Source organism: Hippoglossus stenolepis, chromosome 1 (assembly GCF_022539355.2).
Source record: "Hippoglossus stenolepis isolate QCI-W04-F060 chromosome 1, HSTE1.2, whole genome shotgun sequence".
NCBI classification, from domain to species: domain Eukaryota; kingdom Metazoa; phylum Chordata; class Actinopteri; order Pleuronectiformes; family Pleuronectidae; genus Hippoglossus; species Hippoglossus stenolepis.
This window is the reverse complement of record NC_061483.1, coordinates 31410378-31437649: the sequence shown is the minus strand read 5'-3', so window position 1 is coordinate 31437649 and position 27272 is coordinate 31410378. Positions and strand designations below refer to the sequence as shown.

The 27272-nt window shown below is 40.3% G+C and overlaps 1 protein-coding gene across 2 annotated transcripts in view; it reads right to left on the bottom strand.

Annotated features, from left to right (window-relative positions):
- Positions 1-23344: 23344 nt before the first annotated feature.
- The window catches only part of ccdc102a (coiled-coil domain containing 102A), a 52533-nt gene continuing 48605 nt past the window's right edge, over positions 23345-27272 (bottom strand). For both annotated transcript variants that reach the window (XM_035155271.2, XM_035155287.2), the window contains exon 10: positions 23345-25991. In XM_035155271.2, the coding sequence (XP_035011162.1) occupies positions 25862-25991 (130 nt within the window). In that variant the 3' untranslated portion in view covers positions 23345-25861. The remainder of the gene's footprint in view (positions 25992-27272) is intronic.

The following is a 27272-nucleotide window of genomic DNA, read 5'->3' as shown; positions in this document are numbered from 1 at the left end:
CCAGTTTCCAATATTTTCAGTTGAAAAGTGAGAGAAATATAAGAGAAAAATAACCACAGGTTGATGTAACCATTGTATATCAGCTGACCTGAGACAGAACAACCTTTCAACACATTCCACATACATCATGCTATTTACAGTAATAGTACGCAATCATGGAAGCAGACAGCATAAAGAGACCCAATGAAGACTCTCAGTGACAGAGCCAAAGCTGCATGGAGAACAGAGAAGTTTCCACTGGGCTCTGGAAATAAAGCATTTCAGTGGGAAGGGGACAGCAGCAGTGTGCGGTGGTAACACTTTCCATCCTCATGGCATCACGGCAAAGATGGTCAACTTTTCAGAAAGGCAACTTTCTCCCTCTTTTTGAACACAACCCATAAACTGTAATGCACAATTTAGCTGAATACATCTAAGCTGAATGCTAACATCAATCTGCTAACATGATGAAACACTAATGTTGACCGTATTTGTCATATTAGTTCAAGTTGAGAGAAGCCAGGTTCCGTGTTGTGGTACTGACACCTCAGCGGCTGCCTGTGGAACTTGTTTCTCATTGATCCTATGTAATAACCTAAACCAAGGAGGTTATGATTTCACCCAGTTTGTTGGATATCTCTTGGGACATTACAGAAGATTCAGGCCATTCACATTTGTAGGAGTTCAGTATATTGCTGGTGGGTTTACACTCTGGAATGTTTGGTTTGTTGTTTATTTACAGTAATTTATTAAAGGCTTGATTCATCGACAAAAAAAGTGATGACGATTACAACAGTTAACAAGTGAACCGGTTTAATATCACCCTATTCTGCCAGCTGTCCCATGCAGCATGTAGTTGAACCACAATTGAGAGCTTTCTTCATTTATTTATTTTTTATGTCGGTCCACATTTGTTAATTGCGAGCTTTACTTACTGTTTTTGTAGATTTCATCTTCAGTTCTTGTAGAAGTCAGTTCCCCCTAACTGTATTTTTACTCTTGTGTTTCCACCTTCTAGTTCTTCATGGTGTGCTTCTGTTCTGTTCTTCCCTGTGTTTACCTGTTTGCACTGATCCCACCGTGGTTTTAATGTTTGGACTGTCTTGTCCTTTTTGTTGTTATTAAAGCACTGAACTGGGCTGAGGGGTAGATTGGTCCCCGTCTGCATGCCGAAGTTTCCTTGGGCAAGATACTGAACCCTTAAAATGGCCCTACATAGATGTTGAATGCACTAATTGTAAGTCACTTTGGATAAAAGTCATGTACATGTCATGTAACTGTTCATCTCTACCTCAACATCTGCTGTTGGGTCCCTCCCCTTGCACTGGTTCACTGCTTTATGTCCAAATAAGTAACAACATTGCCTACATGCATGTGGAAGGATCTCATTGGATACTTAATACATATAACTTGTGTTCTTACCTAACTCACGTTTGACATCCCTTGTTTATCTAAATACATTAGTCTTAGTGTAGCTTACTTTGGGACTAGGAGACACTGGCTGCAAGTTACGGCTGTATTACAACCATGGTTGCTATGGCAACTGCTGCAGATGGGAAATGAGCAGATGTGTCTAAACAACTATGCTAAAGATAAACAATGAACCAGTGTGAGATATGTGGAGAATACTACATATACCTGAAGACCTGATAAAGAAACAATGCCTGATGATGGTGAAATTTGACCTGTTGTATTTTATGGGTTGTCATCCACACACTTGATTGAACTCAATGTGTTCATACCTAAAAGGAAATTTGGAAACATAAATGCAGCACTTTTGGCAGTGAGACACATGCAACAATAATGTTACAATTATCTTTTAAGTGTGGGGCAGATCTTCTTTCAGTCACTACTCTTAAGTGTCTCGCAAATGTGGGGGATTCAAATTTGTTGCCTCTGTGATTTGAGTCAGTCTGAAGAAATGTACCATCGTCTATTACAGTATGATTGTGTACCCACAGTCTTGCTATGAGTAAATTCACTTTAATAACAACATTTGAACTGTTTGCTGTATCACCAATCAGGTGGCATACAGAGGATATGCGATGTCCATATACATCTTTGAGCCTCCTCTCACTGAGGATTTGAGTCATGTCTGGATCCAGGACATTAGGATCATGTAGTTCCCATCCATAACCACGAGTGCCATGATTATGCTTTTGATAAAGCTAAATGACCATTGGAGCTCAGGGCAGTGATATGTGCATGTCATCTATTACTGCAACACCTCCTGGGAAATCTGTGATATGCATGAATCTCATTTCACATGAATCACATCTCATTGATATCTGTGCGAATCAGTGGATAATTGAAAATGTGTTCTGAATGTGTTGGTCACAAATGTACACACCAAAGTATGGTTGACAACCCACACAGAATGATAAACAAGTTTGATGTTATCTGAAAATTATGAAACCACTTGAAACACACGTTTACATAAGACGTGTGAGATGTATCCTTTTCTGGTTTTGAGGCCATCATTTTTCTGTCAGTTAGCACAGACTGCATTAGTATGCAGCTGCATATCCATGACTTCCAGTAAACTACCTTCATCACAGCAATATTTCACATGTTCTTACTTTCCTATTACTTCAATCACACTTGTCCATTGCAATTTACTGTGTGATGTTATGGCTCCACTTTACAGTACAGCTTTGTGCATTCATTTTAAATTTGGGGGAATTTTCAACAATATTGGCTCAACAATGAATAAACAATTGTTAAATATTTCCAAAAAACAATTCTGTGGTGCCAAAAAAGTTGGCAAGACTAAAAATAAAGCCACTTGTCCACATGCTGTGACGCATAATTTTCCCATCAAAAGTAAAGAGAGCACAGGGCCAAAACAACAAACAAGGTGTTGCTGTCAAAGTATTTATTTACTGGATTTTGTTCAGAGGCAACATCTTCAATGGATGTGCTTCATTTCGTAACAGGAGCAGAGGACCAGGAGGTGGTTGGGCTGGATAGCAGGCACACAGACATGTTAAATCAAGAGCCATACTGTATATATTAATAATATGTCCCCACTTTATCAAATCATTTCAGGAAATTTCTTTCAAAGTCCTGTCAGATGAGACCAGTGCATCTCAGCAACTCATAGTCCAGCTTCTAATGTGACTGGTCAGTCAGCGTACTCTGTCGTACTGGTAGGAAAATGTTATCTCTGCAGTGCGAGCACTTACTTGGTGCTCTGTTGCCTGTAGTGCTGTGTCCTGCAGGGGGAAATTACAGTTGTTGTCAATGCAGTTTGGTGTCTTTGATTGATATAACATTCAACAAAATCCATCTTTAACTATAAAGCCCAGCTTTGTAGGAATCTTGTCCATAATTTTATCAGTGTTGTAAAATAATACTCTGAACATTTGAATGGCAAAAACATGCAATCTGTTGCTGTCATGTAAAGTGGGGTATTTTTCTACTTCAAGGTGTGTCCACTAAAAGTGCCTGTTTTGCCATACACAGTTTTCTATCCATTCCTGTGAACCTATGAATCAGTTTCAATCAACATTAGCTTTGGCTCAGACTTGAAGGTGTTTGTTTTAAATGGATACAATCTTCCAGTTGTTGGTCGCCATCCAGAAAACAAAAGATAAATAAAGGTGTTTTTTCTTCAACATTGGCAATAGGCTACTTTATGTAACAAAGAACAATAGGAGGGAGGTAGATGAGGGTGACATTTTTTACTGGAGAGTGCAGTAATTGCGGCACTTAAGAGCTGCACTGAGATGGAGTAATAAAGAGCACTGTGACTAATACATTCATGCACACGTACACACAGAATATTGCTCTCTTGGAGAATGAGTCAGTCTGGCAAGGAGAGAAAAGAGAGAAGGTAAACAAATCGAGACGGAGGGATTGCAAACAACTGGGCTGGAGGAAGCAGAACAGGAGGTGGAGCTGGGGATCGTGAGGGGACAGAAACTGAAAATCAGAGGAAGTTGGGACAAAGAGAGTCATTTGATTGAGGATGTGAAGAGGAGGGTTGTTTGTCCTATTTAGCTGGAGTCCTGCTGTTCCTGCGTGGCTTCTGAGTCAGCAAAATTAAATGAAGTGAGCAGAGGGAAGATGAGGGAGAAATAAGGAGAGGCGGAGGAGGATGGTGGAAAGGTTAGAGTTGTAATTAACCTTCAGAGTCAGCATTGCTCTAGAATAAACAGCCCAACTTTCTGTAACACTACAGCTTTGTTTAACCTTGTTTAGCTTTCTCTCAATCTCTTCCTCTCATATTTAAATAATCAACTATGCTGCAGGTGATGGTTCATTTATTCATTTGTCGCTCAAGATTTCCATTTTATTTTTTCTACATACACAATTCCTTAGACTGAAACAGTCTAAAAACAGTTTGGTTCAGTGCTTTAAAGCAAATGCTAACACCAGTATGCTGACATTGCCACAGTGACAATATTAAACTTTTGAAAACAAGAATGTTGTTTAAGAAAATGAAGAAAAGAAAATCTGTTCAGGTGATTTATAGGATAACTAAATATTTTTACCGGCTGGTGGCATTGAAGTCAAGGTCAGACCAACACTAAAGTCAAAGGGATTCATCTTCTGTGGGTCAGTATCTATACTGATTGCCATTTCCTGAATATTATGACAATTTAAGAACAGAAACTATAGGAAAACCCAAGAGATGACCAAAGTCAGTAAGATTCATCCTGTGTGACAACGACAGTAAAATAATTCTCAACAATCCCTGCAATCATTGTTGAGATATTTCTTTCAGGACCAAACTGGTTGGGTTGATAGCAGAGAAGACCCATTCCTCCTACTGTTTAATGTCCATGTGTAAAGGTGTGTTCAGACAAAAAAGCAAAGTGTTTGCCTTGTGTTATTAATGCAGTCCTCAAACAACCAGTGCTAGAAAGTGAGAATGGGAGAGTGCTTATTGGTTTGTTTGTGTTCTGCTCAGGACTCTGGTTCTTTCTTTCCTCACTGGCTAGTAGCCCTATGTTCAATCAAGCAGCAGGTTAGCATGGGAATGTGTAAGCGTTGATATGACTGTGACATACTGGACAAGTGTAAATGGTAGCCTACTGCTAAAATGCATCCAGTAATGATTCTGTGTTAGGTTCTTCTGATCCAACACCTCAAGCCATTTGCACAAAGGAAAACTCTGACAACAACAAGCTTTGAGGAGGTCACAACAGAGAGCAGTTATCTACCATGTTTCCCACATGCTCAAGGGTTGTAAAAAATGCCATCACTTTAAACAGAAGGAGATAAATCTCATATACGACTGCCTCCATTATAGCCACTCTGCTGCTCAGTTAACTACCATCACCAGGCTACACTTTGGATTTCTGCTCTGAGATTTGGATGCTCCATCTACCCATTATTTTGCTGCCCACAGTCACTCAAACAATATCACACACACCTCCAAGCACCCTCGGAGCACCTTTAAACATTGTTTGGGTCTCACAGGCATCAGTGTAGTGATGTTTTTATTTATCTCTTTTTTCTCTCAGTTACAAATGAGCTGAACAGGCCTATCAGCACCATCTGTTACTGTTGAGGGTGATAACTGCTCTAATGGGCTGGGACTGAGGTCCACTGTACACACACACACACACACACACACACACACACACACACACACACACACACACACACACACACACACACACACACACACACACACACATAGACTGCTCCACCCCACTCCAGAGATTTCCATATGAGGAGCTATGCCTGTGCCATTAGATAGATAGATTGAAAGTGGCTGAATTGTAAAACTTATTATATATAAAACATTTGCTGTCATGATTTATCTGAATGTGTCATCATCATTATTCAGTTTTGATTATAGGAATTATGTCTGGTTTGCTAGTTTGGGACATATAGACTTGTGAAATACGTGACCTTGTGATGCACCTGGACACATCGTCAGTGATGTTACCTGGGGTCATTGGGTGTTTCGGGTCTTTCAACAATCAGACACCTTCACCCAGGCGACCCAACTGGGGTTGATCAAGCCCCGGCTTGTGTCCAGGTAGCGCTACCCCACCCACGGCTCTCCTCTCCTGATCCCCAGCCACCTTGGTGCAACTTCTGCTGCCTCGGTGGCCACCTAGATGGCCCTTCGCCTACTGGCTCCTGTGATGCCCAGCATGCTGTTGGCACTGAAGAGAGATTGGCCTGCAAACCCTCTGCAACCCACTTCAATGGGTCATTTCGCACCTCATTTGCCACCCATTGCTTTGGCATTCTTCGACTAGCTCAGCATACTTTGCCCTCTTCCTCTTGTTGGCCTCCTCGAAACGGTCCTCCCAGGGAACGATGAGTTCTAGGAGAATAACCTGCTTGCAGGCTTCCGAGATCAGCACCATGTCTGGCCTTTACGCTGTTGTGGCAACAGCTTCTGGGAACTTCAGTTGCTTCCCCAGGTCAACCTTCAGTCTTGTGCCGTTGCTAGCAGGCCTGAGGAGGTGGTCCTGGCAGCTGATGTTGGCTTCTCCCCAGCCCTGACGAAAGCAATGGTCTATTTCACAGGGCAGATGCTCTTGCAGTGGCTAATCCCACTGCAGATGGTGTCCGCTATGGCCTTCAGGACTTGGTCATGGTGCCAGCAGTAGTGCCCCTCACCCAGGGCTTTTGAACAGCAGCTGAGGATGTGCTGCAGGGACCCTCTCTTCAGGCAAGCTGGTGACTCCACCTTCCCCCAGCAAAACAAGTCGGATGGGCTTGGTAGAATGTCATAGACAACCTGGATTAGGAATTTTATTCGATGGGGCTCAGCTTTCCACAGCTCGTGCACATGAGACTTTGCTCTCCACCACTTGCTCCCATCTTGTCCAGGCTCCCTGCAGCCGCATCCCAACCATCCTGCTGGCTCGCTCCTCCTTACCTGACACTTTCACCTCATCCTAGACCAGCAACCTCCTGTCCTTCACCTGTGCCTTATCGTAGTGAGGTGTTGTGCTACTACCCAGTCCAGCCCTTCTGAAAGACACTGCGTCCACAAGCACCCTGTGCCTAACCGTGACTCAGTGACATCCACGGCCTTTGCTGTTTTCCACCTCTGCTGTATGTGTCGAATGAATGCTGTGTCTCTCAGGCTGCAGTCAAACACCTTTCCCAAGCTCTTCAATGGTTTCTCGGTAATGGATGGTATCAGGGTGCTGCCAAGTGCGAAGCGGAGCTTGTTGGTGGTCTTTCCTTTCTTCAGCACTAGGGATCTGGACTTCCTTGACTTGTCGACTTCATGTTTAATACCTCAACCACTCACATAATCCCACAGGTATTATGTCATGTCTCATGTCATTTTGACACAGAGGAAATCTGGACCAGTTTCTGATTCCTCAGGAATAAGCGGATGGATTGGATCTTAATGCATTCACTGCACGTGCCATAGTGACAAGTGTTCCATGCTCTTAAGACATCACCTCCCCTTTTTTTGAGATGAACCAATGAGGTTGAACAGGTTGTGCATCAGTTGTGGATGAGTTAATCCCTTTATGAATCCTATTTAGGTGAGGGTTGGTTTTAAGCAAAACTGAGATAAGGGCAGTATTCATTTGAATGGCCATGGTTCTTGATACCATATTACACAGTCGGGGGGGTTTTGGCTCAGGGGTTAGAGCAGGTCATCCTCTAACCATAAGGTTGGTGGTTTGATCCCAGTCTTCCACTTTCCACATTCAAGATACTGAACCCCAAAGTGCTGAAAATGGACAAATGGCAAAAAGACTAGAATCAAGACTATAATAGTGCTATACAAAATTTAGAGCATTTTACAATTCTACAGGGTGTCCGTCAGAGCCGGTTGATTGTTGGGCATGGTGAAAATGGCTTTTTCTACTGAGGTTGTGGCTTGGATCCAATAAGGTCTTGCTCTTTGGAGAAGTTTAATGTTATCAAGGACAGAGTGGATGTTTGAATATTTGTGATATTGTCTGAGCTATAGATACTTTGATAGTAGTCACAAACAACAGTTTATTTCATATTCTTTGTTTCTTCTCCAGAGCTTTCCATGTATTTGGAATAGTTCAATCCTGTCCGTTGCATGAGAAATTGGGTCTCTTGATGAAAGGTATTTTTCAGTTACCTTTTTCTTTTATCAATTCAGTTTCGAGTTTGCTTATTGTTAGAGTGGGAATGCTGGAAGTGAAGTTGTTTCAGTTTATCCTCCAATTCTTCTTCCTTTTTTTCCTCATGTGTGGAGTGTGAAATAGAAAGAAATGTCCCTCAAGGACTGCTTTTGCTGTATTTCATGGTGGAGAAATTTCTGTGGAACCTAGCTGTAGTTCAAGTAAATTCAATATCAATTAAATGTATTTGTATAGCGCCAAATCATAATATACATTATCTCAAAACACTTCACATAGAAGGTTAAGAACTTAAACATTTTAGAGAAACCCAACAGTTCCCACAATGACCAGCACTTTGGCGACTTCATTAACCTGAAGAAACCTCTAACAGAACCAAACTCAATGTGGGCGGCCATCTGCCTCGAACGGTTGGGGTGAAAGGGGAAAATGGGTAGGAGAGGGGAGATGGGTGGAAAAGAGGGGAGAGAAGAGAGAGAGATAGGGGGGAGGTGGAGGAGAGAGGGAGAGAGAGAGACCAGGAACAGCATCAGGTTTCAGCTCTGACTAGTTATAATGAAAACAATAAGAGGGAAAGAAAGATGCTATTAATGATAGCAGCTATGGGAGGGGGAAAACAACACAAAAATGTAGAGAAGCTAAGACAGGAGCAACTGGAGGCTTTTAAGAGACTTACTGGGACATCCTGATAATAAAGAATTACAGTAATCCAGTCTAGAGGTAACAAATGCGTGGACTAGTTTCTCAGCATCCTTCTGAGACAGGATTTTTCCAATTTTCCTGATATTGCGCAGGTGGAAGTAAGCTGTCTATAGAGACTTGTTTTAAATGTGGGTCAAATGACATGTCCTGGTCAAACATAACTCCAAGGTTCCTCACAGTGGAGCTAGGGGCCAAACTAACACCATCCAAGGAGACTATCTGGTCAGACAGTGTTTCTCTGAGATATTGAGCTCCAATTACAATGACCTCATTGATGTTCTTGAGACAATCCTGAAGTTGAACTAAGTGATTAGATTCATCAGGCTTCATAGACATGTACAGCTGGGTGTCATCTGCATAACAATGGAAGTGTACGTGGTGCTTTCTGATGATGTTGCCTAAAGGGAGCATTTATAGGTGAAGAGTATCGGTCCAAGGACAGAACCTTGTGGAAATCCATAACTAACTTTTGTGTGCATGGAGGAGTCATTGTTAACATTAACAAATTTAAATCTATCTGATTTAAACCAGCCTAATGTCGTTCCTTTAATCCCTACATGTTGTTCCAGTCTCTGTAACAGAACCTTATGATCAATGTTGTCAAATTCTGCACTAAGATCCAAGAGGACGAATATAGAGACAAGTCCATTATCTAAGTCCATTATCTGAGTCCATGAAAAGGTCATTGGTAACTTTTAACAGTGCTGTTTCTGGGCTGTGATGGATTCTAAATCCTGAGTGAAAGTTTTTCAACAGACCATTACTATCTAAGTAATCACACAACTGATTAGCAACAGCTTTTTCAAGGATTTTGGAAATAAAGGGCAGGTTTGATATGGATCTATAAATAGCTAAAACCTCTGGATCAAGAGTAGCTGGTTAACATAGACGTATTAATCTTATATAATATGGAATTGTCAATTAGGAGGAAAACTTCCTTAAGAAGTCTAGTTGGGACAGAGTCTAATAGTCAAGTTGTTGGTTTATGGTGCTACAGGTGGTTCTATGGTTTCTGTACTATACAATGTATCTTTGCTATTCATGGGGAGGAGGTGGTAATTTCTTTCACTGATGGTTATAATTTTGTTTGTAAAGAGGCTCATGAAATCATTGTTTCTCAGAGTTAAAGGAATAGATGGATCAGTAGAGCTATGACTCTCTGTCAGCCCTGCTACAGCGCTGAAGGGGAACCTGGGGTTGTTCTTATTTTCTTCTATTAATAATGAATAATAGGAGGTTCTGGCAGTTCTGAGTGTTTTCTTGTAATTTATCAGGCTATGATCTTTCCAGCCTAGGTGAAAATCATCTTGGCATTGATTGATTCTTATTGGGACAAAGGTAAGTCCCCATATTGAAAATCATAAAATTTTAAGTTAAATATTTGGTTCGAGTAATGTCAATATAAGTGCAAACTTTGGCCTTGTCGGGTGTGAAGTTAATGGGATCTCGAAATAATTGACCTGGGCCAATAGTAAAATGAAAGTTTTATTCGTTTATGGCACTGTCCCCTTGTATAAAATGACCCGTATAGTCATCTGTGCAGCAACTTATCATGACCCATAGTAATGTTTTATTACTACAATATATCTTGTATAGGTATGAAGAGCAACATCGTCCACATGAGGAGGAATTTTGGGATGGATGGATAGATAAATAAAACACAATACTTTCCTACAGGAGATCACTGCTTGTTTCCCTTATTAACTGACAGCTTCTTTTATCTGTGACTGTTCTTAAACCTTAAAGCTAGGGTTAATAATTCTGTAAAAGCTGGCAAGAGCAGATATCACTTTGAAATTATGCAACCGATACATCCCACCCCCTCCTATCGTCCCTCTCGTCAAAGCCATGCTCCCAAAACTCATGAACGTGCACTGCCTGACAATTGATTGAACAGCCGACTTTTTCATGACTCACTCGTTAACTTCCGATGTCTCGCTCGTTATCTCATAATTCCAGTCATGCGCAGTGAGAGCACAGGCAGTGTTCAGATAGGCCGGCAGGTTGGTTAGTGATAGACAGGTATGTAATTGTGTTTATTACAGTCCTGGGAGGGCTACAGACACAGCCTTTTTTCAGAACACTTTATTTATTGATGACTACTGGGGCGTGAAGAGGATTTCAAAAGTGTGTTGGACACAATTGACCAATCCTATCATTAACTGTGGGTTTATAACCATACTCACAAAGTTCCTGTAACTGTAAGAAAGTATTTATTTTTACCCAAATCCTTTACTAAGTAGTTGTTGTGCTTAAGCTTAACCAAAACTACATGTTTAATACTTTTACTGTGACATCCAAAGTCAGATACACCCAAGAGTACCTGGCTGTAGACAAGATGAAGGACCTGCACAATTTGTTATTAAAATTTTAAACATTTTTCATCCACAAATGTAGATTTACTAAAAACAAATCACCCTTCAAATGTTCTCTGTTCCTCCAGCAACATTTTTTAAAGCAACTTTGATTGTAATATTGACTGGAAGAAGGTTTGATCCTTGCTTCAAAGGTACCGACTCACAAATAAGGTAAAAGAAGTGTAATTTAAACTGATTTACTTCATTAATTTTTTCCAGTGAAGCATTCCTTGCATAAGATTAGGAGCGACATGTAAACTGTTCTTTTGATGTAAACTGTTCTGTGAAGCATAGATCACAATATTGTGTTACAGAGCCTGGAACAACATGTAATGATAAACGACGACATTAAGAAGGTTTAAGTCATACTTATCAAATAGATTTCAATTTTTTTTATGTTAACAATGACTCCTCAATGCACACAAAAGTTAGTCATGGAATTCCACAAGGTTCTGTCCTTGGACAGATACTTTTTACCTATATATGCTCCCTTTAGGCAACATCGTCAGAGAGCACCACAAATACTTCCATTGTTACGCAGATGACACCCAGTTGTACATATGTATGAGGATACTGAAAAACCAGTCCATGCATTTGTTACCTCCAGGCTGGATTACTGTAATTCTTAATGATCAGGATGTCCCAGTAAGTCTGTGAATAGCCTCCAGTTGGTTTCAAAATGCAGCAGCAAGAATAATGACAGGAACAAGAAGGAGAGATATCATTATTATATTACTTATTATTATTATTATTATTATTATTATTATTATATCAACCGTTGCTGTTATCATTAAAACATATTTACATTCATAATTATCACACTTATTGTTTTCATTGTACAACTAGTCTGTCAGAGCTGAAAGCCAACCGGTCGTGGCAGATGGCCGCCCACATTGAGTCTGCTTCTAGAGGTTTCTTCCAGTTAATAAGTGCTGCTCATTGTGGGAATAGTTGGATTTCTCTATAATTTTTAAGGTATCATCTTACTATGTAAAGTGCCTTGAGATAATGTATATTATGATTTAGTGCTATACAAATAAAATGTAATTGAATTGAAATTGAACTGTATCCTGAAACCTGCCACTACAGTATCTATTTTGGTCTTGTAAGTTTATGCATAAACTATGGAAGGATATTCATTATTTCATAACTGACAACTTTTTTATTTATTTATCATTAATTTGTTATTATTTCTTGCCAAGTTCCACATCCACAAATGTAAATTCACCTTGATAAAAACCACAATTGTATTTATTGAAGAATTGTATTTATTTATTATTTATTCTTTCTTCCGTTTGATTTTCTTAATATATAATTTATATGAGAATTTGTGACAATCGTATTCTTCTGTTTTAACACTGTATTTTGACTTTGTATGTTGACTGTCTAAAATAAAGTTTGTAGGTAAAAAAATATATAAATAAACAGTGTATGCTCTTTAAGAAAAAAAAACTTCACAAGGGGAAACGACAGAACACCAACTTACAGGAATCTTAATCATGGACAGAAAATGTAATTATTATTTAATAAGGAATTGTCTTACTGAAAATGTACTCCCTGGAAAACCAAACAAAAATAACATCTTACACAAATTTAATAAAAATTCAATTCATAAACAAAGAACAATGTATTTATCGTTCTCTATAACCCCCAAAACTAAGGCAACACATTTCAGAATTATAAATGACGTTTATCCAAAGAATTACTAAGATTACATTTTAACATTGATGATAATAAGTGTTCAATTTGTGAAAATGACATCAGAACAACTGAACATATATTCTTCTCATGTAGTTTGGTACATTCATTCTGGGCTGATATTCACAAATGGATACAACCAAAAGTTCCATCATTCCCAGCTTCTATATCTAAAGATAATATTACATTTGGTATGATTTTACAAAACAAAATGATGAACTCTGTTGTAATGGTAAATGGTTTGTAATATGGCGCTTTTCGAGTCTTGATGACCATTCAAAGTAATTCTATGTCTGGTAAAGTTTTTCATACAAGAGAATAGAAAAAGAAAAATCCTTAAATTAGTTACATTTCTAATTTATTTTCTTTTTCATTATTATCATTAACTTGTGGTAAATTCCGTTCAGTACTTGCCATTGAACTTTATTGTGAAATGTTTATGTTCAGTAATTGTCTATGTCAGTGTTCCTGCTGGCATAGTATCTATACCTCATTATTCTATTGAAGGTAAAGTTTCCATATTTGTTCTGTGCATTTTCAATAGAATTGAAATGTCTTTTTTATTTTCCAATTTAAAAAAAAGCAACAACAAAAAAACTAGTGGTGCACCGATGTATCGGCCGTATATCGGTAGCGGCCGATATTCGCCTCGTTTACTGCCATCGGCGTATCGGTAATAAACTTGACTTTCACCGATAACATTGGCCGATGTTCATTGGTATGTTTTCTGCAGCCTGCCAATCTGGCATCCAGATTATGGTACACTGACGCTCGGTTTACACCGGGCGCTGAAGCGCCGCAGCGCAGCGCGCCAAGGAAAGCCAGGCGCCTCCCATCCACCCCCCTGTTAAACCTTTGTGCGGTTCACATGGGCTGCGATGCGCCGCGCTGCGCCAGCGCCCTTCACCGATGGTTTCGGCGTTTGAGCGAGCGCATCGCGCCAGGAAACAGACTGAAAAATGATTTTAAACGATATAAATGACATATTTTATATGATATAAATGATCAAATATGCATCCCATACTTTGTATTTCCCTTCTGGAGTTTTAATTTTCCCAATTTTCCCAATCACATAATTAAATGTCCCCCTCTGCCCATCCACTACAGCCACACAAGCAGTCATATAGATAAAAAGAGAGAGGGGGGGCTAAAGGCTTGCTTGGAGAATACGTCATTTACCCCCGACACCCGACATTGAACGGGTTACATACATAGACTGTATATATAAGGTACACACCAGAGAGAACACTGTTGCCTCAAAGAGAACACACACATCCAAGATAACTAAGCAGCTAGTCTGACATCATAGCACCAGGCTTTCCAACAAGCCACGCCCCCAAATATTGACTGTTGCTATAGCAGCGGTAGCTACCTTGGGAAGCCATGGGTTCTTTTGACTTCATGTGACTCTGCACCGCACTGATTTAACGTGATGCATGCTGGTTAGAAATTTTGTCTGACTTTTACCAGCGCTGCAAAACATCACCATGTCACATGACCTTAAAATATTGTGGGAGCGAGTCAGCTGCAATCAGACCGTGCAGTTGTTCTCCTTCAGCTGCAGCACCTGGGTGCATAAAAAAGTACATAAAATGACGGAAACTATCGTTGTTAAACTTTATTCAACATTCAACGGCCGCAGTAAACACCAGAACATGTGCAAACTGCATCATCATTATAACATCTGTCAAAACCACGCATGTTCACAGTAAGACAAGCTGGAGGGTTTTACTTTACATTTCTTCTTCACCCCTTTAAAAGTCCTCTCATAATTTGTCATTAGGGTACAGATTTTATTGCTGCAGCCGGAGGAACTGTACTGTGATCACTCTGCAAGGACTCGGCAAGGAGCTGCCTTTGGGCAATCAAAAACACACATTCATTTTTTAACATCTGCTGTGGAGAAAGAGTCACTTTGCTGAAAATCTTTGTTCAAAAGCCTTCAAATGTCGCAGGCAACGACAATTAAAATGGAAATGGGAATCTGTGGGGGACTAAAGACTAAAACTTATCCAAGTTACACACTTTCATTCTGGTAATCTGGTAACAAGATTCTTGATTAAAAAGGTTTGGAGAAGGCGTTGCACAGTCTGGAGAAGAACCTGCTGATGGCGCTGGATCTTGATGGTGGTGTCACAAGCAGATCTTTGACGACAGAGACAATATATTTGTCCAGTGTTGGGTCTTCCATTTCCAATTCTAACAGCACACTTACAACCCCGTGCCACTTTTTGCAGATTTTTTTGAAAACGGCTTTGTCAAGTTGTTTCATCATTTTTGGGGTGATCTCAAAATCTTCATCCTTGATTTCGACCCATATGTTTTCGAGTAGACGCTCGATGATGGTGTTTGGTGATCTGAGAGTGTTCGACAACTTTGCTTTAGCAAAGATCCTCGAAACCAGCTTCAGAACAATTATCCTGATGGGTAATTTCCTTCCTTCCACTGTTGGTTCTTGCTCTTCTCTGTATTCTTCACTGAATTCAGGAGTGGTCACCTTGCTTTCTGAGCCAGACCCGTTACCAGGTGCCGAAGGCAGACTGGCCCCACCGATCGGGCCCTCTGACACAGCTTTTCTAAACTATGTGTTATCACCGTGGAAGTGAGAGTTTCTGACTGTGTGTGAAGCCACCACCTCATTACTCCAAGGAAACACCACACAATGGCAAGGATGTCAGCTGATATTATAGCACGTGGCGGACAAACCGTTATGCTTGTGCACCGTGGTTGTGAGGCTTTTGGTCGTGAGGTCATCTTAAATCTCATCCTATCTATGTGATTGCTGAGGATATTATTCAGCTCGTTGGTTAACTCGAGGGTTTCACCACTGAAAATATCATCCATCCATTGAGACCCATTCTGCCCCTGCTGTATCTCACCAACTGCTGTTGGAAGCAGAGCGTCAATATCACTCGTAACAGATTGCATTGACTGCCTACCCAAAACCTTGTCAAAGGCCGGGTTGTAAAGGCTGTCAAAGTACTTGTTATTCAGTCTGCCCACAATACGACAAATGGACGCTTGGGCAAACTGCTTTGCAGCGATTGTCCTAATCCTTTCAGACACTTTCTTCAGAGAGGGTGTGCTCTGGGCTGTTTCTGGATCATCTTTGTTTTGCGACATGATTTCATCCACAATCACCTCAGCAACGTCATCTGCAACATTCTTAATCTCCAGAGTGGAGCCAGATTCCAACTGATCATAATCATAGTCGGATATTTCATCGTTAGTAGATTCTGTGTATTGAGAGACCTCCTCCTTAATGATCTCCTGGACAGTTGTGGATGTTGCAGACAGAAGACTTTCCCTGTCTTCTGAGATTGTCTTCTGGGATGAGGATGATGACTGACTGTCATCTTCATTGACCAGTTGGTAGACCTTCTTTTGCTCTTAGAAGGTGCACACATACGTTTCAGATTCCTCATGAGTCCCTTGATCATTTTGCCGGCCTGTTGAATCATACCTTGTAGTCTTTTGGAGGTGTGACACGAGGAGTAGTTGCCTTCAACTGTCCACGCCCATGGAAAGGACAGAGTTGACACACTCTGCAATCTCTTTAGCAGTCAACTGGGTCAAATTCTCTGAACTTACAAGATTGATTTCATCTGGAACGTCAAGAGCCTGAGCAAAAACCTGAGGAAGTGTGTTGCCCAAAGAGCAAATCACACTCTTCTCAGACACAGGCACAGCTGTGCTCTCAAGATCCTTTAGGATGGATTGTGTCATCAAAATGACAATTTCCAGCAGTTTCTCTCCAGTATGGTCATTGTGGCCACATCAGGTTTGCCTTTTTCGAAAGATTCCATTGTTCTGATGTCATGCCTTGGAAAAAGGAGCGACAATGGGCAGAATGCTGTCGATGTCCATCTTCATGTTTCTGATATTGTTTTTCAATACTTCTCTTATTGGCTTAGTTTTTAAAAATCGTAGTATTCCTGTCGAAGTGCTCTCTCTGTTCTCCGTGTACTACCCCTACCATACACTGATCAACTAGGACAAAGGAGATATCAGAAATGAGATTATAGCACACACAAGGAACACACACACCAAAGAGAACTTGGTGCTAAAGCCTGGTGCTATGATGTCAGACTAGCTGCTTAGTTCTCTTTGGTGTGTGTGTACACACCATAGACTGTATATATAATGGAGTAGGGTCCGTGACGTCACCCGTTGGTTTCTGAAGAGTGAAAATTAGGCTAGTAGTAGGCGTTCACCCGGCGCCATCTTGCCGGTGCTGACTCCTCCTAGTTCCTGGCTAACCAATAAATGGGCAAGAGGAGGAGCGCGAGTGAAGACTGACAGCTGAGCCACGCCGCAGAGCTCAACGTTACCTGGTTAGCTCAGGCTAAGGAGCTAGGCTACATGCTACCCGCGGCTGCTAATCGCTAGCGCTAGGTGTTGTTGCTTCAGGATGGTCGCGATGTTTACAACGAACTCACTAGAGGTAAGTAACCTGGAAACTACACAACAACAAAACCTATTGCTTTATCTATTATCATAATCATTTGCTGACATGCCTCAAGTGGTTTTTAATATGTAATTGTTATAAAAGGTACCGTTTATTTAACACGTGTAATGAACAGATTGAAGCAAATTAACTACACTACTACAGCCGTGTTTGGTTGTGACTAGATTTTAATAAATTAATAAGTTAATATGAATACGCTACATGTGTAAGTTGCATGTGATAGTAACTATATGTTTCACAAATGTTGTGATACATGCTGGTATAACCACCATTACTATTGCCACCTTGTTTATTTAGCCTGTTATGGAATTTACAGTGAATTAGACAGTTTAGATATTATAATCTCCACACACCACTGTTGGTTCTCATATTTATTATATAATTATGTTTTCACACTAGAGAAGTGGAGAGACTTGATGTGGACTGTTATCAACAGCTCTGTGGGAGATTATCACCATGAATATTACAGATGAGGTAGAAAGACATTTGATCTATTTGTACAATGTTTTATTTCTTTCAGTACATTACATTTCATTTAGCTGATGCTTTATCCAAAGCGACTTACAATATGTGCATTTAACCATGAGGGTACAAACCCAGAGCCCAGTACATTGGTTCTGTCTGAAATCTGTGGTGCTTCCACCTGCTGAACACAGAATAAACTGTAAGAACCAGTCTTTGCTGGAACATACACAACATAAAACATCCTTTTATAGTGAGTTTCTTCTTTTCATTAGATGAAGCACTGCAGCACCTGATGTCCTCAGCATCCACTGTGGCAGCAGCAACATGGTGGAGATCGGCAGCTTCAGGCTGGTCAACATGAGGACGACCTGCACCAGCTTCATCTGCACAACACTTCATGTTTTCTCCCCTTAACTAAAGATGGCCTGCAACTGTTTAGAGTTGGCAGTCATTGCTAAGTGTCATGGATAATAGAGTTAATTTCTATATTCATTATGGTTGGTTAAAAAATGAACACTTATCAGAACAATGTTTATCTTTTACTTTCTGATTTGATACACTTTAGATAAAAACCCAGTGTTTTATTTTCTTCTTTGCCATAAGAGACAGAACACGTCAGCACAGCTGTGTCCTTCAGGCTCGTCTGTCCCTAATAAAATGACAGGAAACATAAAAGTATGGCATTATTGTTGAGGAAGTGTTACTTATGAACAAAGTTTGTATCCTTATTTTCTGTGGATATTCAACTATGTATTTGAATATGGTTTTGGATTAAACAGTGCACTACCAAGACAATGAATGTACAGTATGGAGTTCTTCCACATTAATAGTATTGCATTTATAATTTAATGCATTATGTATTATGTGCAATACTTTGCTTTGATTGTTTGTAAGTTATGAAAACAGGTCTGTACCTGGAGTCAGTGTTGAAGTGACGACTCAGTGTTCAGTCTGGTTGGATTCCAGTTGTGTCTCATGTTGGACATCCACAGGTGCAGGCTGTCTGAGTCACCTAGAGGAACATTCAACACAAATACACAGATACGTAAAGTCATACATGTGCCAGGTTAACTCCTTAACAGACTTTTACATGGTAAAAATAAAAGTTTATTACTTCAAAGTTCATCAGATCATAATCATTTCAGCTAGGAAATAGGTGGTGGACATCAGCCTCAGGTTCTCTATGTGAATGTCTATTCTAGTAAAGTTACACTTCCTATAATTTATTTATGTGACAAAAAAATACATTATTCTGCATGTCCACTTATTTAACACAATAATTCAGTAAAGTCTGCCTAAGATTAACGATGTAAAAACTGAATGTAGCCGACAGGTTTAGTTTTCACTAACACGTTACAACACATCAACACCAATACTCTGAATAAAGAGCTTTAGGAGACGTAATGCTACTTTAAACAGCTGCTCTTAAAATGCAGATGTGACTTTAAATACTCACGTTTCAGTTGATCACAGTAAATCTGTTTCTGCAGAATAATAATCTGTGTAACGTAGTCAAGTCAAATGGGTTGGCGAGTGAAACAACTTTACATAACATTAGATATCTTACGTGGTGGAGCTTATTCTCCAAACACACACAGTCGCCTGTCTCGGTTCATGTCGGTAATAACTCCCGTACGGTCCCGTTAGCATCGCCATTACTGCTGGTATCTTGCCTGCAGGCTAGCGGAGCTAAGCTAACAAGCCAGGTACAGAGACACCGATACCTGCTCATCACTACTAACACTAACACATACATAAAATAAACTTTACTTACCACAGAAACGGGAGCGCAGACGTCTTTAAGTTCTCCGTCAGGGAACAAGCCGAACATCAAACCGTATTATTCATCCGATATGTGAGTGAAACCTCTCCACAGACTCAGGTCCTGTTCGGTGAAGGGGTTAGCCTGTTAGCCTGTTAGCTCAGGTGAAGCCGAGCAGGCAACAGGCTCGGAGCTGGAGTCGCGAGCTAACGGTGACGTCACATGTCCATCAAGTGATAATTATTCATAATATCAAACCTCTATATAATTTAAACGGGTGAGTTGGAAAAAAATGCACCCCCCTCAGAGTTGTCATGAAGGAAGAACTAAGTGATTGAGACTAAAACCGTTTTTTGAACCATGCTGTAAACAGGTTTAATTCTGCTCTAAAGTCGGGCTTTTTAACATGGGAGTCAATGGGAATTGACTCCTTCTTGGAGCCAGCCTCAAGTGGCCACCCAGTGAACTGCAGCTTTTTGCACTTCCGTATTGGCCTCATCGCTCAGCCCGGGATGTTGCCCCTTGGTTACATACAACAACAAGCGGAGAATCGCGTCCTGACCGGCGCGGAGTCAGCCCGCTAGGGTAGCACTGCATCTTGACTTGAATTTATATGGCATTCCCTAAGGGTTTAGGTTAGTGTTTTGTAAGGCTGCATTGCAAGCATCTGTTTACAGTTGAGATGATGTCTTGAGTAGGCCTGGTGATACTGTTAAATGTTTGGCTACACTTGTTACACTTGTCACTTTTTCTGTTTTTCATATTATTCAAGTAATAAACAAATATCGGTATCGGCTATCGGCTAGATTGTTGTTTTAAATATCAGTATCGGTATCGGCCAATAATTTCCATATCGGTGCATCCCTAAAAAAAAAAACAATTCGGCTGTTAATCGCATCATTTCCTGTGCGGAGATGTCTGCTACACAAGAGCCTACTGTGGTGGCTATTGCACATGCATCCGCCATGTTGTCTGCAGCCAGGTCCCTCTCGATACACCGTCCACTGTACACTCCTCATTGGTCGTATTGCTGTTACCATGACGACAAAGAGTTTTACACATTTCCTTTACTCATAAACATACAGTCAACTCAGAGAGCTTCATTTCTCCATGAAGCTCTCTGAGGTGACTGTATGTTTATGTTGGGAAGGGGCCATAAAGAGATTTGAATTACTTTGTGAAACAGATCTATGGGTGTGTCTCCCCACCACACTGTTAACATTTACACCTTGTCCTCTCTACTCTGACAGCAATGAAAGGGACTATTTTTTTATTGCCTGCTCTCTAGTCTTCATTCTTTCTCAGTATCTGTGTCGGCATCCCAGCAGACCTATCTTCTCCTTCTGTCAAGAAATAGGAGCCTCAGAAATGAGGTTCTTATACCTCAGTGTATTGTCTCGACTCATTACTCAGCTAAAGCCCCTTTTCTAAAGATGCTTTATGATCAAATTTGTAGGCACCATGAATAGATCATGTCTGAGCCGACAAACCTTGACTGAATGTGGAACTGTTCCACCCTGCTACATCCTGTGTATCCCCACTTTATTTGCAAAGTATAAAAGAATCCTGCTCAAACAGCTTGCAAGTGAATAGCTGAACCTCTGGTAGCCATATTACAGGCACTTAGTTCTTGGCAAATGCAGCTTACAACAATGGAGGGTGTCTCTACACATACAGTACAAGCTTGAAGACAACCAGCTGCGCTTCACAGTGTCTATACATTGATTTATTTGTGTCCACTGCCACAATATCAACACTGACCATCTTATTGCATATTGGAACTGCTCACAGCATTTAGATTCACTCAGCCTCTCCTGACTCCAGTGTCTTTCTAACTCACCTTTCCTCTTCTCCTTCTTTATCATATTAATGTCTCATCAATACATGTTACTGACTTAACCTCTTCCCTGGAGTCCTTGTGCTTTAACATTATAGATCCAGGATCGCAGCTATGGTCACATTGTTGATCATAGATCGTGTTCATGGACTATGATTACAACTAGATTGCTTAGATATACCTATTTATAATATATAATTATACATTTACCACTATTATTGATAATACCTCTATCATTACAACTATCATTGTTGCTCCCTTTATCTCTGTCAGACTTTATATAAGACACAGATACAGCTCATGATTTATGTAAGACACTGTCTTTTCTCATCAATGTTGAAAATATTGTTATTTTGTTGAGGTTTTATGTGTGTTTGTTTTGCCTATGAACTGCTTCCACAGTCAAATTTGAACCTTCACATTGAAAATGCAAAAATATGCAGCCAATGATGATCAGAAAAATGAGGCTGATAAACCTTGTCTTTTTGTGTTTCTCAGCTGGCAAACAGGCAACCGGTACCACTGGCAATGACCTATGTGTGTGCATCAAGATCATTTATTGGCCTTGTTCATATGCAGCCAAGCTCAAATTGATTTATTACAAAAGCGGCAGAGAGCAATTTAGTGTAATAAAATGAATGGAACAGGAAGAGGGAGCCTATCATTACAGCTACAGTCCATTCAGGCCATGATTCAATTACTATTCACAAAACAAGGACTAATTTCACATTGGTTGTATGTTGTAGTGATACTTGTGCATGCACAGACACACACACACACACAGTACAAGCACACAAGGCGATCCTGGTAGCTGCAGAATAATTATAGAAGGATCAATGTAATGTTCTGCCTTCCTGCTGTCAACCATTACTGGCCTAATGAGAAAGACAGTGTGGAAATTAACATAATGAACTAGGCCCCAGGCTTGATATACACACACATCTGTGGAAATCAAAGTGGAAAAAACCACCACCTCCAGCACATACACTGAACACCACACAGCCTCAGCACATTACAGTGTGTGCTTAGCCAACATTATTCAGAATTATCTTCTCTACTGTACTCATGGGATCAAGCTAAACATTAACACACACACACACACACACCATTATCCACAGCTAGCAGCTTGAGTATGTGGGTGTGTTTTCTGTCTTCTCTTATCCCAAGGGCACTATAGGATACTTGTACAAGTTTGTATGTCTGAAGTGTCAATACACAACTATTTTCTTTATGCAAAGCCAGCACACTTTACTTTGCACTTCTATCTTTGTGAGGACACTCATTGCCATATGGAATTAACCTAACCTTAAGCATCTCAGCTAAATGTCTAACCTCGACCCTAATCTATGATCATGCTCCTAAAAGACAGGTCTCAGTCCTCAAACAGAAGGCCTACACAAGGGTAAAACCTTCATTATACGTCTTGGCCTCTATCTCTCAGACACAGTAATGAATATGATCTCAGAGGGAGATGTGAGCTGCTCCCCCATCCTGTGTGTGGGGAGTTAGGCTGAGCTTCAGTCTCATTACTGTGTCGGTTCTACAGTACACCAGTCTGCACTGCCAAGCACACCACAAGAGTGTGCGTGGGTTTATCACTCTCACTTGTTCCAACCCCTTTTCTCTAATTTTCTCACTCTATTGTTCTTACCCTCGCCGTAATTACTGTAATCATTCTGCCTACTATTTTACCATAGATGTTACCTGTATTTATTTAAATGGCATCTTAAAAACATTTCTCATTACTGCTCCTGGACCAGCAATTTGTTTTATACTAACATTGAATCACACAACACTGACTTATTGTTTTGATTTTGCATCTTTCAACTCTCCTCTCAGCTGTTTTCAGTGGAAGACGCCTTTGACTGTTGAGACTGTCTGAGTCTGTGAGCATGGAGCACAACGTGGCAATGCTTGGTTTGTATAGAGAAGAAAGTGCTCGACAAATAAAGGACAGACAGGCAGACAGGCAGACAGACACACACACAATGATAAAGCATGGAGAAAAAAAAGACTCTTGACAAATTTTCTTTGTATTTACAGTTGACATTTATAGAGCTAATACAAAACCACTGTGGTACAGATCATTTATAAAACTAAACCATAACAACATAAATAGTTCAGAATCCTACAGAATATCTCGGTCTCTCTCCAGCATCAGAGAGTGGCTGTTGAATGGTGGTGGTGGAGGATTTATGAATGTTCTGTTGATTTTACAACTGCATCCATCCACTGGAGCTCTTTCACACACAGGAGATTTACCCCAGCATCATTACCACCTCAGTCCAGCACCCAGTGAATCCAAAAATCCTCCTACTGTTGAATATGTGGCTCGTCATGAGAGAGCCTGGGCTTTAGTGTGTTTCATTATCCCATAATGCTCTAAATGCTGCCCAGGAGGCTTTCACACCCAGACTGATCCTGAGGGATTAAATGGACACAAATATTTGGGATTGAGGGTTTTTTTTCTCCAGGAAAATTTAAATATTGTAAAATACTAAATATCAGCATTTAAACAGTGCATAAAGCATCATCCCTGCACATCCCAATTCAGAAGAGAACAACTGAACTCTGGATGTATAACTAGTCTTGCCGTCTGGAATACTGGTGTGTAAAGTGTAGATCAGGATGTGGATCACAACAGTGAGGACAGTCTCGGAAAGGCGAGCATCTGTGACTGACTGCCTCAGTGTTGAAGTGACACAATTGGTTGGCTAGTCGGAGTTTCCCTGCTCTTTCAAAATGAATAGGTGCATAACAGTTTATATTACATTATCAGAACTTTACAGGCACTTTTGCCAACTTAGCACCTTTGTCACAAGATTGTCCAACTTTTCAAACTCCTCAAGTGACGTTTTTTTAAAGCACTGAGCTAAAAATGTAGTGACTGGACAAAGCCATCAGTACTGACCCACAAGCTGGAGGATTGCCTTACCTTCTCTATGCATCTCTTTCTACTGACCACATGGCAGCTGACATAGACGTGAATGAGCTTCGAAGCTCCTCTCTGACGGTTTATTTTGTAAGTAATATAGATGAAGCTGTGGTCTTTAATTTATCCGTCTGTGATTTCGGTCAGATGAGGTTGTGGTTATTAAATCCGGATTTCATCAGAGCAGAGCAGCAGCTTGGAACTGTGTAGAAGTGACTGCTGTCTAACATGTCGTCTAAACAGGTGTTTGAGGGGAGTCTGATAGGTGACAGATACATCCTGAGGTCGTAATTCCATCCAAGTCGCAGCTAAAATGAGGCTAAAAGTTGTGTAGTGTGCTCGGCTGGGAACTTAAAATACATCAGAAAAAGAAAAATCCTCACATTTACAAATAGTGGTTAAAAATGGGAACCGATTTAGTAAGGTCTATTTAAAATGACATATCAGGTGACATATATATACATATATATATATACATATATACATACATATATATATATATACATATATATATACATATATATATATATATATATAGAACTGCTCTGTTAAAAGTGTTTATATTGGTGATGGAGATGTGGGGCCTGTGCAGGTTAAACAGCAGTAATGTTTTTGATATACGAAGTAAGAATGACTGTTAACACTATGATGTGTGCGGTTTGTTGGATGTTTGTCAAGTCACTTAAAGAAAGATCCTCTTATTGGATGTAACTGTTCAGACGTCCTCATAATCTCTGTCGCAATCCTGGTGGGTTTTCTCCTGGTGTTTGTCTAATAATGTATATGAGACATTTTAGCAGTAAAGCTATACAGCCATGTGAGTGGAGTGTAGTGTTACTATATCTCAATCCATGTGTGTAATTAGATTTATCTAGTTTAGTTTCTGTTCACATTACCACATCACTGATTTCACACTTTATTCTGAATATGTCTGCAGAATCCTGTACACATTCATAAAACGTGTGGAATCAGATATGTAAACATGTAAAGGAATCTCAAGTGTCCATTGACATCTGTGAATTTGTACAGGAATCTTGAAATGTGTATTCAGAAAACAAGAGCGTAATCACATTTGTAAATGTGGAAAAAAATCTGATTACACATACATTGATTGAGATAGTTATATTAGGTACGGATACAATTCTCTACTCTCATAGCTGTAAATAGCTTTAACAAAATAATCACCCCATAGATGTCCAAGCATGTGTGAGTCTTAGTATTAGTTATTTGTAAGGGTAAGGTATGTTTTACTGCTACTGTGTGGAAACTTATTCATCTGTAAAGCTTCATTGTTTTTTTGTTTGGTCTTTTAATAACTCACAGATTTGTGATCATTATCCTGTCCAGTAACCAGTTGACAAAATCACTTAATACTGATCATTTGATCTGACACTGAGTGAAATGTTTAAAAATACTGGATTGGTCCTTTAAACACTCACCGGCTGAGCTCCTTCCAGTTGTAAAACAATTAGCAATTTTTGAGTATAAAAAGTTTTTCTTCCGGAGTAACAATACCTCAACAGTATATGATGGATCACAGTATGTGTGTGTGTGTGTGTGTGTGTGTGTGTGTGTGTGTGTGTGTGTGTGTGTGTGTGTGTGTGTCTGTGTCATGGGATCTGGAGCTGTTCCCCCTCCTCCTCATCCATATCGCTGGTGGGACTGTCTTGGTTTTCAGGAGTGAACCGAGCCGATCGCATCTTCCCAAAGAGTCCAGGACTTTGCTGCTGCCGCCGCAGTCTAGGAAACAGAAGGGGGCGCAAAACACAGAAACCTATTAAGTGTTGTAATTCACAGCATAAATTGAACCATAGGTATACTGTCAGAGCACACGAAGCTCCGCCTCTTAATTTCTTAAGTGAGCAAGTACTGTATAATATTCACAGTTTGATTGTTTCAGACAATACAATACATGCAATAAAACATTGCATTGCAAAGTTGGTATGAGCGTCAAAGTAGCTACAAACCCATTAAACTTGGTCAGAAAGCGCTGCATCACAATGTCTCCTGAGAATGATAGATATCTTAGCTTTTTTGCAAAGTCAATTACAAGGAAAAACTGAAATATCACTTGAACACAAGTATTCCTGGGTTCTGTAAAGGAGGTGACCAATGGTCCCTCTGCCATAAAGCCCAGATCAGTGGAGGGCTGCGGTGATGGTTGTCCTTCTGGAAGTTCCTCCCATCTCCACACAGGATCTTTGGAGCTCAGCCAGTGACCATCGGGTTCTTGGTCCCCTTCCATACAAAGGCCCTCCTCACCAGATGGCTCATTTTGGCCAAGCAGCCAGCTCTAGGAAGAGTCCTGGTTGTTTCACACTTCTTCCTTAAAGATTCATGGAGGGCACTGTGCTAGCTAATAACTTGAATAACTGGAACCATGAAAGCTTTATCAATTTCATGGCATTCACCCAATATAACTGAAAACATTCAGTCTGGACCAATCAAACAAAAGACCAGAGATCACAAGCATGGCTAAAAACAGTCAACCAAAGAGCATGAGTGAAAAGCAGCAATTTAACTATGTAGTCATGGATTTTACTCAATGCCTATTCCTTTGAGAATCAACCTCTGTGTGATCGATCTAATAGCTTTTGTCCTCAATGACATCAGTTATATCAGGCTTATTTATGCCTGAGCTGCAGGTATTTACAATTGATTTACAATAACTATTTATTTTTTTCAAAACAGGAAGCTATAACTCTATTAAAAAACTCTTATTTTTTTCTTACTGCTCTTGTTTTCCCTTAACACAGTATATGTCAGGCTGTTTGGATATTTGATGGTTTGAAACTTCAGTTCTAGGTGAAGCACACTGACTTAAAGTCCTCTTAAATGAGTCTTCCCAGACCCCTTACTGTTTGAACACACTCTAACTATGCCAACCTGTTCTTGAGAAAGTCCCTATTTCCATACTTCTGCTTGTCACTGTGTGAAAAAGGTGTTGAGCTGAACATGATTCATGTGATTCCAACCTTCCCACAGATGGAGTGAAACACAATGATAAAGAACCCTGCAACA